The sequence below is a fragment of the Notamacropus eugenii genome, chromosome 7 (genome assembly GCF_028372415.1).
Source record: "Notamacropus eugenii isolate mMacEug1 chromosome 7, mMacEug1.pri_v2, whole genome shotgun sequence".
NCBI classification, from domain to species: Eukaryota; Metazoa; Chordata; class Mammalia; order Diprotodontia; family Macropodidae; genus Notamacropus; species Notamacropus eugenii.
In genome coordinates, this window is record NC_092878.1 from 17,370,607 (window position 1) to 17,385,532 (window position 14,926).

The 14,926-nt window shown below is 35.2% G+C and overlaps 1 protein-coding gene across 2 annotated transcripts in view; it reads left to right on the forward strand.

Annotated features, from left to right (window-relative positions):
- Positions 1-12,846, forward strand: part of KATNBL1 (katanin regulatory subunit B1 like 1) — a 36,977-nt gene extending 24,131 nt beyond the window's left edge. For both annotated transcript variants that reach the window (XM_072622974.1, XM_072622975.1), the window contains exons 2-10: positions 2,765-2,892; positions 3,431-3,471; positions 3,874-4,153; positions 5,915-6,033; positions 6,407-6,457; positions 6,533-6,622; positions 6,906-6,995; positions 8,641-8,734; positions 11,629-12,846. In XM_072622974.1, coding sequence (XP_072479075.1) covers positions 2,779-2,892; positions 3,431-3,471; positions 3,874-4,153; positions 5,915-6,033; positions 6,407-6,457; positions 6,533-6,622; positions 6,906-6,995; positions 8,641-8,734; positions 11,629-11,661 — 912 coding nt within the window. In that variant the 5' untranslated portion in view covers positions 2,765-2,778 and the 3' untranslated portion in view covers positions 11,662-12,846. The remainder of the gene's footprint in view (positions 1-2,764; positions 2,893-3,430; positions 3,472-3,873; positions 4,154-5,914; positions 6,034-6,406; positions 6,458-6,532; positions 6,623-6,905; positions 6,996-8,640; positions 8,735-11,628) is intronic.
- Positions 12,847-14,926: the final 2,080 nt, after the last annotated feature.

The following is a 14,926-nucleotide window of genomic DNA, read 5'->3' on the forward strand; positions in this document are numbered from 1 at the left end:
CATGATGAGAAAAGATGATGGACTGGTCACACATGGTAAAAGGGAGGGCTGACAGGTGGAAGCCAGAATATTACACTGATAACACTTGTGGTAACAGGAGAAAATAAGGGAGGCTTCTAGGCAAGGGTCAGCAAACTAAGGCCTGCAGCAAACTAAGAATGGTTTTTACATTTTTAAATACCATAAAACTTTATTTAAAAACTGCAATAGCTATTCTTACCTGTAAGACAGTACAAAAATAGGCCCTGCCTAGTGCATTGAGTAGAACTCCTAGGACAGATTTCTCTAGCTGAGGACATCATCCAGAGCCACACGGGATGAGCATGCATGGATGGGTTGCAGTTTGTATCGCTGGGGGGAACATCCAAATTAATGAAATTATAAATCCCTTTGAGTATGTGTCAGCTACTCCGCTAAGGCCAGAAATACCAAGGCAAAAGTCAACAATTTCTACCTCAAGAAAATTAGTCTGGTTGGCTTTTAATCCAAAGCTGATTATTTGCTTAACTAATTTAAAAGACTGACAAACATTTTGGGGGGCAGGTTTTCCAGGTAAAATGGAGGCTTTTGTTTTGGACTGAGTGGTTTTGGTTTAATCTGTTTGTATATCAGTGGTCTATAAAATTTTTTTAAAGTTTTATGTATTTTTTAAATTTGCAAATTGTCCTACGTTGTGAGAAATCTCTTGTAACAAAGTAAAACAGTTAAATAAGACTAATAATACTATGAATGGCCATGAAAGAAATTGTAGGTTAATGAGAGGCACTGTGGAGTGGTGGGGAACTTGTTCAAATTCTCCCTCTGGCACTTAAGAGCCATATGACTAGGGCAAGTCACTACGCCCCTCAGAGCCTCAGTTTTCTCATCTACAGCATGAAGCAATGGAGGTTCACAACCTTGGTGTAATTCTTGGTGTCACACTTAACTGCACGTATCCAATCAGTTGCCAGATCTTGTCTTTTTTACTGCCACGTTTCTCACATGTCCCTTTTATTCTACTTATACAGCCACCACTCTGGTTCAGGTTCTCATAACCTACACTTGGATTATTGTAACATTTTCCTTTTTAGTCTCCATGCCTCAAACCTGTCTCCACTCCAGTCCATCTTCTTTGTAGCCACTAAAGTGATTTTCCTAAAGCACAGGCCTGTCCTTACTGTAATCATGGAAAACTTCCATTTTCTTTTCCCCACAGTAAACTCAATTAGCCCTTTTATTACTTGTATGATCAAATATAAATTCCTATGTTTGCCATTTAAAGCTCTTTGTAACCTGACCCCTTCCTACCTGTCTGTTCTGCTAACACATTACTCCCCTCTACCCTCTTTACAATTCAACTACCTAGGCCTACTTTCTGTTCCTCACATGATAATTCATCTCCTCTGTCACTGCCTTTGCATTGGCTATTTCCTTCTCCCCCACCTCTAGCCCATCCCTAGAATGTACTCTCTCTCTACCTCCTGGAATCACTTTGGTCTCTATTAAGACATAGTTCAAGTGCTACCACTTGTAGGGGTTTTTTTGGTCCTTCCAGTTGCAACTGCCTCCCCTTCCAAGGTTGTTTTTTTTTTGGGTGGGGGGGTTGGTTTTTTTGTTCAGTGGGAGTATGTTGATTTATCTCCTTATAGATGTTGTCTTCCCCAATAGAATGTAAGCTTCTTGAACTCAGGAACTATGTCACTTCTATCTTTGAAAATCCCTAGCATTTAACACATAGTAGGGACTTAATCAGTGCTTGTTGACTGAGTGACAGTTGAGTGACAAGTATATATGCAGTACCGAGTAGAATATGGAAGTTCAGTGAGAGAGACATAAATAAAGTGTGGAAATTCTGAGAGATTACATTCAACTAGGGAGTGAGAGAGAAGGGTTCATGGAAGAGATGGATTTGAGCCAGCGTTTGAAGGCTGGGTAGCATTTCATTAGGGAAAGATAGACAGTATAGCTAAAAGAGGGCACCCCCAAATAAGGAAATATTGTCCACAAAGGAATAGAAGTGGAGAAGCAGGAAATCAAAACATGAAGCCTGAGGTGGCTATTTTGTAGGGTACATCTAAGGCCATACCCAGGGAGACAAATTGGGGCCAAACCAACATTTGAGTTTTAAATATCAGAGCAAGAGTTTTGAATTTATTTGGTAGGTAATATGGTGTTACAGGTTTGTGACCTGTGTAGCAGAGCTGTGCATTAGGGAAATTACTCAAGTGGCATTGTGTAGTATGGGTTGGAGAGCATGAGGGGAAGTAATTCAGAGATTAGACATCTTGAGACCAGAATGTAACTTAACAGCACTGTCATTTGCAAGTATGGATCTTAGGACTTTATTGTAGAAGGTGGCAAATAGGAGGAAAGACTCTTGTTACCTGGACCTTACTTTATTATAACATTTAGTAAGACCTGTGACTTCACTGGTACCAAATTGAAATTCCAAGTTGAACCTGATGAATGTGAGTGAGTAAATAAGAGAGAACTATCAGGGCCAGAAAGGCAGCAAGGGGGAGTCTTCCCAACTTCTTGGCTTCCCTAATCTTCAACACAACTTAAAGCTAGCTGTCATGTATTGCCAGTAGTGTAATGATTTGGTCTTCACAGTCACTTTTCTAGACTTCTCACTATTTAAGCTTTTGTAAATAACAAAGTAGAATTTATTTTGTGAATGAAGCAGAATGAGTGTGTGTGTGTGTGTGTGCGCCAGAGAGAGAGATGATGACAATATTTCACCATGTGTAGTCAAAACTAATTTCTTGCAAATTTTGCCAACCAGGGATTTAAGAGATTATGGCATCTGAAGCCCACAATGATAGAAAACGGAACCTTTTGCACATTGAGGGCCATTCCACTGATCTTCCTGCAAAAAGGATCTCTCATTTCACTAATAAGAACATGAAGGAGGTATGTTAATATTTTTGTAATTTCTTAGCAGACATGTAACAGATAACATGCCTTAGGATCTAAACGTTTTGTGGTATTTGATGAATTCTGGTTAACAATAGGAGGGTAATAATTTAGCATCAAAAAGTGTTCTCTGTGCACAATGCTAAGGCTTGTTAACCTTGACATAGTTTCTCCTAAATCATAATGAAATTCTTATGGAAGAAAAAAATATAGTCAGTGTATTCTAAAATATGAAATACACTCTAAATGAGAATGGAGTAGCTGAGGTTGACAGATTACCATATACCAGTGAAGTCAATTGAAATGTTGAAGATGATGCCAAGTAAAAGTGGGAGAATGTGTAGAGTTTAATAATAGTTAAAGGAATACAGAAAATAGAATTCTAATCTTTCTCTCACCTCCAAATATTAAGAACAGTGAATAATTGCAGATTTATTGGTGTCATCCACTTATTCTGGCATAATCCCATTAACAGAAATTTTTATCTAGATATACTTCTTCTTGGGTAACAGTAATTTTCTGCTTTTATTGATAGGGTAAGAAATCTCCAAAACAGTTGGCTGCTTATACAAATAGGTAAGAGATACTTTGAAATTTTTGGGAAGCAGCAGATCCTGAAAGCTGGGAATGGTTAAAAATAGAATTATTATTGTATTTTAAAATGCTATCTGTAAAATGAGGTTGGACAGTTATAATCTTAGGGATTCTCCTAGTGTCTGTAATTCTTTGATTCTGTGTTTGATTTACATTCTTTGAAAGAGCAGAATTAAAAGCAGAATTGCTTTTAAGCAATTACTCCCTCAGACCTGAAAATACGTTGTCAGAAATACTCAAACTTAAGAACAACAGACTACATATAGCACTTAGTTGGATGGATGTCAGATGACCAAAACTTTAATGCAAAATTGTCCCTTGACTTTTAATTTTTAATAAGATTGTATTTCCTTCTTTATTTAAATGAGTTAATTGTTTTTACAGAACAGTTGGATACGCTGTGAAAAGTCCAGACAAATTGCACAAAGAAGTACATTACAGAAAGAAAGTTCATCATTATTTTCCAAATCCTTCTTATAGAAGAAAACATTTCCCTAGAAGCAGGGGTTGTAACATGGCAAATAAAGAAAATGAACTGGCTTGTGCAGGCCACCTGCCTGAAAAATTACGCCGTGAAGGTCGTACATTTTTACTTAACACCAGTGATGCTAGTTCTTCACAAACGGAAAGCCCCTCATCAAAATATAGTGGGTTTTTTACTGAGGTGAGTGGTTCCATAAACTCCTTTTTTAGTTAGCAACATTATTTATATTTTTCCTTTGTTGCTGTCTTCAGTCTGCAGAGCACCTCTCCTCCTTTGTGTATGAAATCTCTCGAGTGGTGCCCTTGGGTGAGCTTTCTCATAGGAAGATCAAGCAAACTTGAAACAATTTTGTCCACTTTTAAAAGTTTGTATTTTTCTGTATAAATAGAATAGATTTGACCAGTTACCTGTCTCTTACAGGATCCAGACTAGCACATTGATAGGTGGAGGCTGTAGGGGGCAGGACAAAAGAAAAGATCAGATCTTATAAAAAAGTAGAGTTTTTCTGTATAGATGCAGGAACCAGCTCCCCTGGTGTACTTTACCTGTCCTTTATTTCACTGGAGTCCTAAAGATTTAAACACCCTAGTGTGGTAGGCTGTTGGTTGTGACCCTGCTGTAGTACTGTAGAATAGCTTAGCCCAAAGTGGTCCTTTAAGGAATGGTTTGGTAAACTCATGTTTTGTTTCTATAAAATAGGTCCTATAGTCCTCCAACCAGTAATTGATTTAAGGTAGCATAGGTGATAGAAAATGATTACAAGCATATAGTATTTTTAGAGAGATCTTGATTGTGGAAACAAAGGGTCTTATATAAATGGTACTTGAAATGATATTGGAATTATGTAGCAAGATTCTTCAGCTTGCTCCTTGGAAAATTATGAGTAGAAGTTTTGAAAGGAATAGAAAGTTAATCAGTATTAGATAGAGAAGGAGCCTAGAATCATGGTTTCTGGGAGATTGGTGGGAAGTTAAAAGATTAAAAAAATTCTTCATGAAATAATAGTGAGCCAATATAAGAATTAGAAAATGGGTGAGATGATACTATACTTATATTTAATAAATATGAAAAGAATGTAACTATTTCCATTATAGAAGTACTGGTTCTTTGGGGGACCAGGGTGATATAGTTTCTAATAACTGATGACCTGAGTATAAACTGAAAGATCACTATGGTTGTTTGGGTGGAATATAATTGTAGTTGCTACTGTATTGTGAAAAAACTATACATTTTCTTCCTTTCCTTTTGCCCTTTCATATTCAAATTCCTTTTTCAAAAAATGCTGGCTCTCTCTGGCCTCCATCTACCCTGTGCAGTTTTCAAAGGTTTATCAATTAGTGCCTTATTGTTAGAGGCCTAACTTATCTTGCTTTACTCATACTTAATTTTAAATAGTTTTTTTACCCTAAAAAAAAATTTAAATTGATGCCATAACACCACAGAGAGAAGCTGGGCTACTAGCATCTTTCCTCTTATGTCCTTATTCTCACGTTGAGGAAAGGGTATTGATGCTTCAGACTACTTAATGGTCATTTTCTTGAAATGCTATATTACTCTAAATTATGAGTATTGCTCATAAAGATTTTTAGTTTCAGAGAAAGGGACTAGCATTGTTTAAATTAAAAATCTATCTACATTAACCTGATCTAATTGAATAACTACTTTGGGTATCTTTTCCTACTTCATATTTTTTTCCCTTTGACATAGCCTTTAACAAATTAGCTTGCTGCTTGTCATAAGGTATCTATTCTGATACAGTGGAAACAACTGTGGACTGGAGAATCAGGAGGCTTGGATTCTTATCTTGGTTCTGCCAACAGCCAGCCTGGGCCAGTCACTTTACTCTCTAACATGTCATTTTCATCATCTATAAAATGAGACATTGGATTGAATAATATTTCTGGTGTCTTCTAATTTTAAAAATTGTTTCTTTGCTTGCAGGTTTCTCAGGACCACGAGACAATGGCACAAGTCCTTTTCAGTAGAAATCTGAGGTTGAATGTAGCTTTAACTTTTTGGAGAAAACGAAGTATAAGTGAACTGGTAGCCTATTTAGTGAGGTAAATTATTATGATTTTTTCCCATTCTTGGTTCTCTTAAACTGTAGCATCAAATTTCAGAGATAGCAGTCTAGAAACAACTTTTTATCTTATGGTAATGTTGCTGACCAGAAAATAACTTCTTATACTTAATTTTAATTAGAACAGTAGTGTCCAAAGTCAATGTATCACAAGAGTCATTAGTTTTATCTGTACTTGCTATGTGATAATGAACAAACTTGCTAACCTCTATAACTCAGATCTTCATATTATAGATAATCTGTTGATTTTGGGGAAAAACCAGTTGTTTTAGTCACCTTTGCTGGCTTAGGTAAAGATGACTTGAATGTGAAAATAGCTAGCTACTTAACCTTTGCTTCTCTTAATATTATAGGATAGAAGACCTTGGAGTGGTGGTAGATTGCCTTCCTGTGCTCACCAGCAGGTAAAAAAAGAACATTTTTTAGAAGAATAGAAACCATGATCTGTATAAGTTTTTGTAACCAAATGTATATTTTAGTTTACAGGAAGAAAAGCAGTATATTTCACTTGGCTGCTGTGTAGATCTGTTACCTCTAGTAAAATCACTACTTAAAAGCAAATTTGAAGAGTAAGTGTCTATATGAATTTCACCTTTCATTTTCAGCACCATTTATTGAGGTTCTACTATATACACTGTACAGTATTAGGCTCTGCAGGAGACAAGGGCAGTCTAGCTGGGAGAGTAAGATTTATATGTGTGAAACTGGGGAAGATTGAAATGGTATCTTGTCAGAAACTCTGTAATACTTTATTATTGATGGTATTGTCAAGTGCTGAGAAAAATTCAAAAGTAAATTTTAAAAGCATTTTTTCGAGGAAAAGCATGATTTTTATATAAAATATTATTTCAGATATGTGATAGTTGGTTTGAACTGGATTCAAGCAGTCATAAAAAGATGGTGGTCAGAACTATCTGCTAATACAGAAATTGTAAAAGATGGGTAAGTATTGTAATGAATTTATATACTTTGCAAATATATTGCTATGCTGATAAAAATTATTTTTTCAGCATACCATCAAATAGATACATAGCAAAAAAAAGATTTATTAAGCTCTTACTATGTGTAAAACACTGTACTAAGCACAAGGAATACAAATATATGAAAATAAGACAGTCCCTGCACTGAAGGAAATTATTATAATTTCTAATGAGGTAAGACATACTATGAAAGGGAGCTGGAAAGGGAGCAAGGGTGGGGTTGTAAGAAGAAGGGTATCTTCTTGGGGTAAGGCTGCTGGTAAGGATGTGGAAAAGTCAAGAGATCCAGGAGTAGAATTGGGAGAGCTGTGAACTTGAATGGCCTAGGCACTTCATGACATGGTAGTAGACATCTAGCCTAGGGACTTGCCAATCAGGAAATGGTACAGAAGTAAAGGTATCTTCAAGAAGGTGAAAAGGCTATGGGGAAGTGAGTAGAAAAATCCAGAGATTCAGAAATGGAGCCAGGAGAGAAGTGAGAGCCAGGAGAGAAGTGAGCATGGATGGCCTGGGCAATTCATGAAATGGTGTTTCTGTCAGGGATTCCCCAATCAGAGGAGAGGTTGCAGGAGCAGAGGCATGTCCCAGGTGAGGTGGCTACTTGTATATGTGATCATAAACACAATGTAATTCACTCCCTTTCTTAATAGGGAGTATTTAAGGAAATATTATGTTCATTATAAAATTATAGAAAAAACTTTGAAGGCAACATAATACATGCAGTTAATCTGGAACTAGAAGATGAGAGTTGAAATTTTCTCCCTGTTGCTTACTACCTGTGTGACTAGGGCTCAGAGAAACTATTTGGCCAATTTTTCTTCATCTCTTAAAGGGGATAACAATATTTGCACTATTTTCTTTGTGAGGATCAAATGAGTTTATGTAAACCTTAAAATACCATAAGTGTAAGTTGCTATTATTAGGCTACTGTGATGATATCTTCATGATAAAATTCTAAGATAGTTGCTTAGAAATTTAATTTTAGCAGATTTGATTTATTTAAATAAGTGCTGAAGATTTTCATATTGGAATATACTAGAATTAGAATACAAAATAGAATATATGTAGAATTTCAGAACCCAGTAATTTTTCTTTTCCTGGAATTGACCTCATTTTGCAGAAAAGACAGGGATAGCAATGCTATAAGTCATTTTACCCTTTATAATCAGGCATTTCTGGAGTTACAGATATTTGGGGTGAGGGTGAGGGCATTGTATGGGGCTTTTAGAAGTCAGCTTATTGAGAGTTCAGTATATATTTCTTTAGTTTTGCAAATATGTAGATTATTCTGTAGACTGAGACAGATAATCTTAAGTAGCTCCTGACTTTCTCCTAAGGGATTAGAGGATTGTCAGAATCAGCTGTTCCCTGTATTGCATAGGCACTGTTTTCAAGCAGTTATGGTAATTGAGCAGCCTATAATCTCCATGAATAACTGATACATATGACTATAAATAATTCATTTGAGTTACAGTATAATGTTGCCTCGGGATAAATTTTTAAATATTAAAATTTATTCAGTCACCTTTCTCTGGGTATATACTGGACTATATAGGTAAACAGTGTTGAATAAATTTTTGCTTAAATTCTTTTTTTTTTTAATTAAGAAATGTTCATATTTTAAAACAACAATTAAGTGGATTGTGGAAACAAGAAAACCATCTTACATTGGTTCCAGGATACACTGGTAATATAGCTAAGGTATGTATATAACCAAAGGTACATCAAATGTATGACTCTAGATGTTCAAAATCCTAATAACCTAGCCTGGTGGATTTATAAAACTAGAATCACTAAAGAACAAGTCAGTAAATTACTTAGCTAGTTAAGTAAATGATACTGTAGAGTCCAGAAAGCAAGTACACCTCCCAAAGTGCCAGAATATTCTGGGTGTAGGTATAACATTCTGTTGCTTGGCAGGAAGCAAAGGCACTGCCCATTGGATGTCTTTCAGATGCATTTCAAAAGACAGTTGTCTTAAGAGGGGTACAGAATTCTGATGTGATTGTCAGAAGTATTAGAGAAGGCATTTAAAGAGTTCTAAAAGAGACTCATGAGAGTGGACAGTGGTACTTAGGAATCCAGAGAAAGAGGATAGATTGACAGTACAACAGTTCTGGACACTTAAATGAGAGCCACTTACTATTACACTTGAATAAGGACTCTCTGAGTGTGGGTTTTAAAAAGGAGAAGGAAATTTGATCAGTTCCTCATAGCCATTTAATTCTTTCATTTAGTGATAGATGCTTCTCCAAATGAAGGATTAGATGTTAACTCAGCATTTGCCTTAGAGAAATCCACACACAGTAATTGTGTCCAAAAGAGATTTATTAATTATTGATTTATTCAGCTGTCTGGATATGAGTGTGGAATGCTGCAGATCTACAAACCTCAATCTACCTTAGAGTGCTAGTAGGACATTTTCCCAGATTAAGATGCTGGCATGTCAGTTGTGAAGATGATCCCCAGTCTTCTCTTTTTGTATAAGTCAAATTTTTGACATGTGTTAGAAATATTCCCTCCTTTTCCAGAATTGCAAGATGATGATTGCTGCACAGCAAAGTGTTATTTGCTACTTTTGCTTCCGGATGTATGAGTTGTGACTTTGAATATAGTAATAAGTTGAAGGGAATAAAAATGTGAGAGTGGAATGTTTCTTGATTTACTCACTTAGCTAATGGAGATATGGAGAATCTTATCTGTGTGCCATGTTCTTTGAGGTCATTTGGGCTCAGTTGAACACTTATTTTTAAAATTAAATTAGAGAGAGAGGAGACCTTTTAGGCTTGTTTTAGCAATAGAAGCAATAGAAAACAAGAAACCAGGGTACTAGCCAGTAGACACGGGTATGAATCTTCCCAGAAAATTCAGGAAAAGTGCCAGGTAGATGGCACTGGGCTGTTTTCTTAAGTGAGAATCAAAGGCTTTAAATAGGTACTTATTACTTGTTTTTCAGGATTCTACATCCAAAGTGATAACACAAATTCTGTAGCACCTTTGCTACCTCCTAAGGAGCACCCTCCCAATATACAAAGATCCTAATAAGAAAAAGAAGCCTTGATTATTGATGCAAACATGTATAAATTTTCTGTGCTTTTGTACATTCTGTAACAAGCATTATAGATTTATTTTTATTTCCCCAGAAGGAAGCTGGCATTTTCAGTTATGAAATTCTAAGATGCAAATGTGTTTCAATAAAGGTCATAGAAACCACAGAGTAGACACTAAATAATGAATTTCAGTAGTCAAAATTTAACAAGCCCTGCAGAGACAAACCTAATTTTCCAAGTGCTTCTTTTGTGCCTCCTGAGAAAAATACCCAGTCAGACTATAAAATGAGCTTATCATCAGAATTGATATTTAATAGTGATTTTCCAAGCTCTTAAAAGAAAACATTAGCTACAGTTTGGGATAATACATTTTTTAAACTCTAGAAAAATATTTATTTATGAAAAAGTTTGGCTTCCCTAAAGAAAAATACTTAAAAGTATCTTGTTATTGGGAATATTGCCATTTTTTAAAAATTTGCCTAATGTCAGAGTACATTATCTGGAAACTAGTTCACCCTAAATTTTAACAAAAAAATCTTCCCATTAGGACTTCTCAGATGTCTTCAAGAAAAGTAAAATGACTTAGTGTGTATTGAAACAATTCAAGCAGCATATTCTACGTAGAATTTTTGTAGTAAAAATATTGTTAAAAAACTTGTTCAGAATATTTTCTCAGTTATTATTGTGAGGTATAGATGTTAGAAAATGATATGCTGTCATTTAAAATGTGTTTCTATTTTGCTACATTTTAGAAAATTCATGGCAACAGAATTCATAGAACATCTACAGGAATAAGAGAAGTTTTATTTATAATTTGTCCAGAGACCCTTTATTATTGAAGATAATACTGATTTTGTTTTGAAGTTATGTATACAATTCCCAAGTTTCTTTATAGGAAAATGCTATCACGAAACTAGATCCCCATAACAATTAAAAACCTAAAATAACTTTTTTTTTGAGGTTAGAAAACCTGAAACAGAGCTCAAAAAACATCATGATTGATTGGTCAGATGACCCAGGAGGCTACAAAAACAAAAGTTTGTGAGACATGGAGCTAGAGGAAACCAAGATATGAGAAGGAGGCAAGAAGGAAAGGAAAGAGAGGAGCATTAAGAGAGCATAGAAAAAATGTCAGGGACAGAAAGAAGTGATGAGGTGGGAATAGAGAGACCATGCAGTTGACATTTTTATTTTACTTTAATGAGACAAAAAAATCAAGGTTCAATAGAAGTTACTTCCATATTTCCTGAGAGCAGGTCATTTTAGCATTGTCTCTTATGCCTTATACGGCTCAATTTGTATAACTTTGTACTGTGATGATTGATATTCACAATTGTAATGTTGAAGCAGAAAAATTTATTTGTATTTTGAATAATGCATTTTGAAGCATAAATAGTTGTAATGTTTGTTAGTTAAGCAGAAAATTAATTTATTAGATTGTTAATCAGAAGTAAGCACTTGAGTTTAATGGGGGGATGTTTATTTATACACAGGAGAGGGGAGCTAAGTATGGGCTAATAGTCTGTTTGTATTTTATTCTCCAAGGATGTAGATGCTTATTTATTACAATTACATTGACAAGCATCACCACCTGAAGAGGACTTCCCTGTTCAGAATACACTTGGTCTTTTCTGAGAACTATGAACCAAGGAGGGAAGTGGAATCTTCCAAAAATGCCATTTAATGAAACCACTAATGAAATCCTAACAATCTGCTTCACATTGAAGTGGAAAAATATCCACGAGGAGCATCTTTGACTTCAGTGAGGTGAAAGTGCACTATGAAAATTGTACGCCTTTGCTGCGTTTGGGATTTGTATGGTTATTTGGGGGATAGTTGTTTAAGTGCATCTGTGTCTTATTGCAGTCCTTCACATTGCATAAAAAGGTAATTTATACTGACGTGAAAAGAAAAAATGGGCAAGACGTTTTGCTAGGAACCACAAAGACCAATCACCATTAGTATTTTTTTAAGATTGTGTTTTATAAAAAAAACAAACCACTAAATGTGTGCAGCTACTTTGTGATCATATTGAAAAGACTTTAAAGATGTTTAAAACAATGTAGCAAATAATGGATAATTTTTTCACAGAGATACTGTGTAAAGCAAGATGCCTTAATTATTAGTATGTTTGAAAAAGCCAATATATTATGTTACTTATATCTTTTAAAACAGCCATGCATACAGGCATGAGATCAGGGATTTTACAGTCATGTAGAATTTTGATTTTGGAACCAGTTTCACCCAGTTTGAAAAACTTGAGGATATTTTTCTCTGATTTTTGCCAGAATCTGCGTGTGTGTGTGTGTGTGTGTGTGTGTGTGTGTGTGTGTGTATGTGTGTGTGTGTGTAAATATAAAAAACTGAATATTAATTGGATGAATGCTTAACTGGAAATGTCCTTGGAGTTAGCTAATTTATATTCACTTTTTACAAATTATATGTGGATTTCTATTATTTTCAGTTCTGAATCATTTAAACTTTTATTTGAGTAAATATACTAAATATTTCTCTCTTTTTTTGCTTTTAAAAATTCATATAATGTCATACATGTTCTAAATTCGTTCTCATTACTTATGTTTTAGATAGTAGTGTCTAATGCTTTAGAAATGTTTACAACTAGAGTTGACCCTATGTTCTTCATCCAAATAATTGATGCACTACCTCCTCTGATGGTTGCTTTGAAATGGGGTTCATATATACTCTTGGTGTGTACACACCCAGTTTTGGTATGATTAAACAGTGGTATGTGTTAAAATTCCATGACTTTTGTCAATACACTTTATCTTACCACTAGGTAGGGATAGGAAAGTTTATATACCACCAACTCATTTAGAACATACCTGGTAGGGATCTGGCCAACTAGTTTTGGGACTCAGTTTTCCCTGAAATGCCCCCTCATGGGCATGAATGTAAATCTATAGCATTTGCCCAGCTAGTGACTACTGATGTGAATACTGAATGTGCATCTTTCTATCTTTCTTGCTTTAAAAGGGTAGCTTTCACTGATTCTGGATGCTTTTATTATGCAGTTACGTCACACACAGAGGAAAACCTGTTATGGTCATTGCTTTTGTTGAGTCTTTAACTTAGTTTCACATTACTCTAATTCTGTGATCTTAAAAAGGATTTCCCCCCCAAAAGGTGAGAAGATAGTTAGCATTTATTTATTAATAAATTTGAGATAAAAAAATATTAATTTCCCTTATTTCTTATTTATTACACTAGTAATTACTGTTTTGATTGTACAAATAGTCTGAGCTATCTAGTCAGTTGATTAGAATACAATACTTATGAGACTTAGAGAATAGAAATTTGCTTCATTTTAGGCTAGTTAGCTTTAACAAAAAGATAACTGTATTGAATGCCCCCAGCCAGTCTTCCAAATTTGTGCCCTTGTTGACAAGGGGAGCAAGTTGTGGATAACTTAAGTTGTGGATAAAGCAGTCATTACTGGAAAATAATTCAAAAGTATATGTTCTGCTAACTGAGTCAACAGTGTCTTTGGATACCAAAGACAGCGCTTTATGAATACTACTTTTATTAATACAACTGCTGTGCTGATCCTTGCTTTGGAACAAAATTTTTTAAATTTTATTTTCATGCTTTAATAGATGTTGTTTAGTTGATCTTAAGTAAAAATAAGATAGTGTATATTGTCTATTAGACAATATACATGACAAGAAAAATGTAATTACCATGCACCCCCCTCCCTCCCATCACCCCCCAAAAGGTAAAAAAGATAGAAGATCCTTTGTACCTCAGCTGAGATATTTTGGATGGGAATGTATGCCACTCCACTTTAAACACTCTAAGCTTTATAGGCAGCCTGAAGATCTTCTGAGTAAAAACTATTCAGTAGCCTACACTCCTATTTTTCTGTTTTTGGCTCTTATGTTTTTTATTTCAGTGCCTACCTCTCAGACATTGAAATCTGACTAGTGTTTGTAAGTGGCTTTTAGATTGCAGAAAGAAAGGTATTAGATAAACAGGTATAATTAAATACTGGTGGTGTTAAGTTCTGCTCAGCTACAATAATTTTAATCAGAGCAGTGTTGAATTCCAGAAGGAGCCAAAGAAAGTGTTTACAAAGTATTCTGGTAATTGTGAACAGTTCAAACATGGTTTGACCTAGATTAGGACAATTGTGTGCTTGTTGCCTGCTTGTTGGACACTAGTAATGTTAGCATAGTGGCTATATCTTATACAGAATTTAAAGACTAGACAAGGTCCCTCCCCATTAGGGACCAAAGAGACACTTCCACCTATTCAGATTCTTTTCTTAATTTTGCAATAGCAAGTCACTGGGACTAGAAATTTAAAGCTATGATTTGAGATCATCATGTTCATTTGGGTAGGTTGTGTCCTGAAGGGTTGATCATGATTAGAATGACATGAAAAGTTATAAGGCAAGGATTATAATGGCAAGACTTTAAGAAAAAGTGATCTGATGTTAGCAGGACTCTCTTTACATAGAAATTGTGGAGAGTCTAGGGCTGTATGATAGTTGCGTATGTGCTACCTATATTTCACTTGGGGGGATAAGTTTTTGCAGTCCAACAGTGGAGACTGCCGAGAAGTCAGCCTGACATTAGCTGAAACAGGGTTCTGCTAAATTCTGTAAAGGGCTGCTGCTTAACTTGTAGTTGGATCTTTTGTTGTTAGAACAACGATCTTACCGACCTTAGAGTGTTTTTACTTGAGAAAACAAATAATATTCTACAGAAATCAAGATGCAATTATCATGCTGTCTAAGTCTAAGTCACATTGTCAGCATTCTTAGCTATTTGCTTAGATACTTAAAATCAATATAGGAGCCACAAATGGAAGAAGCAGCACTTTT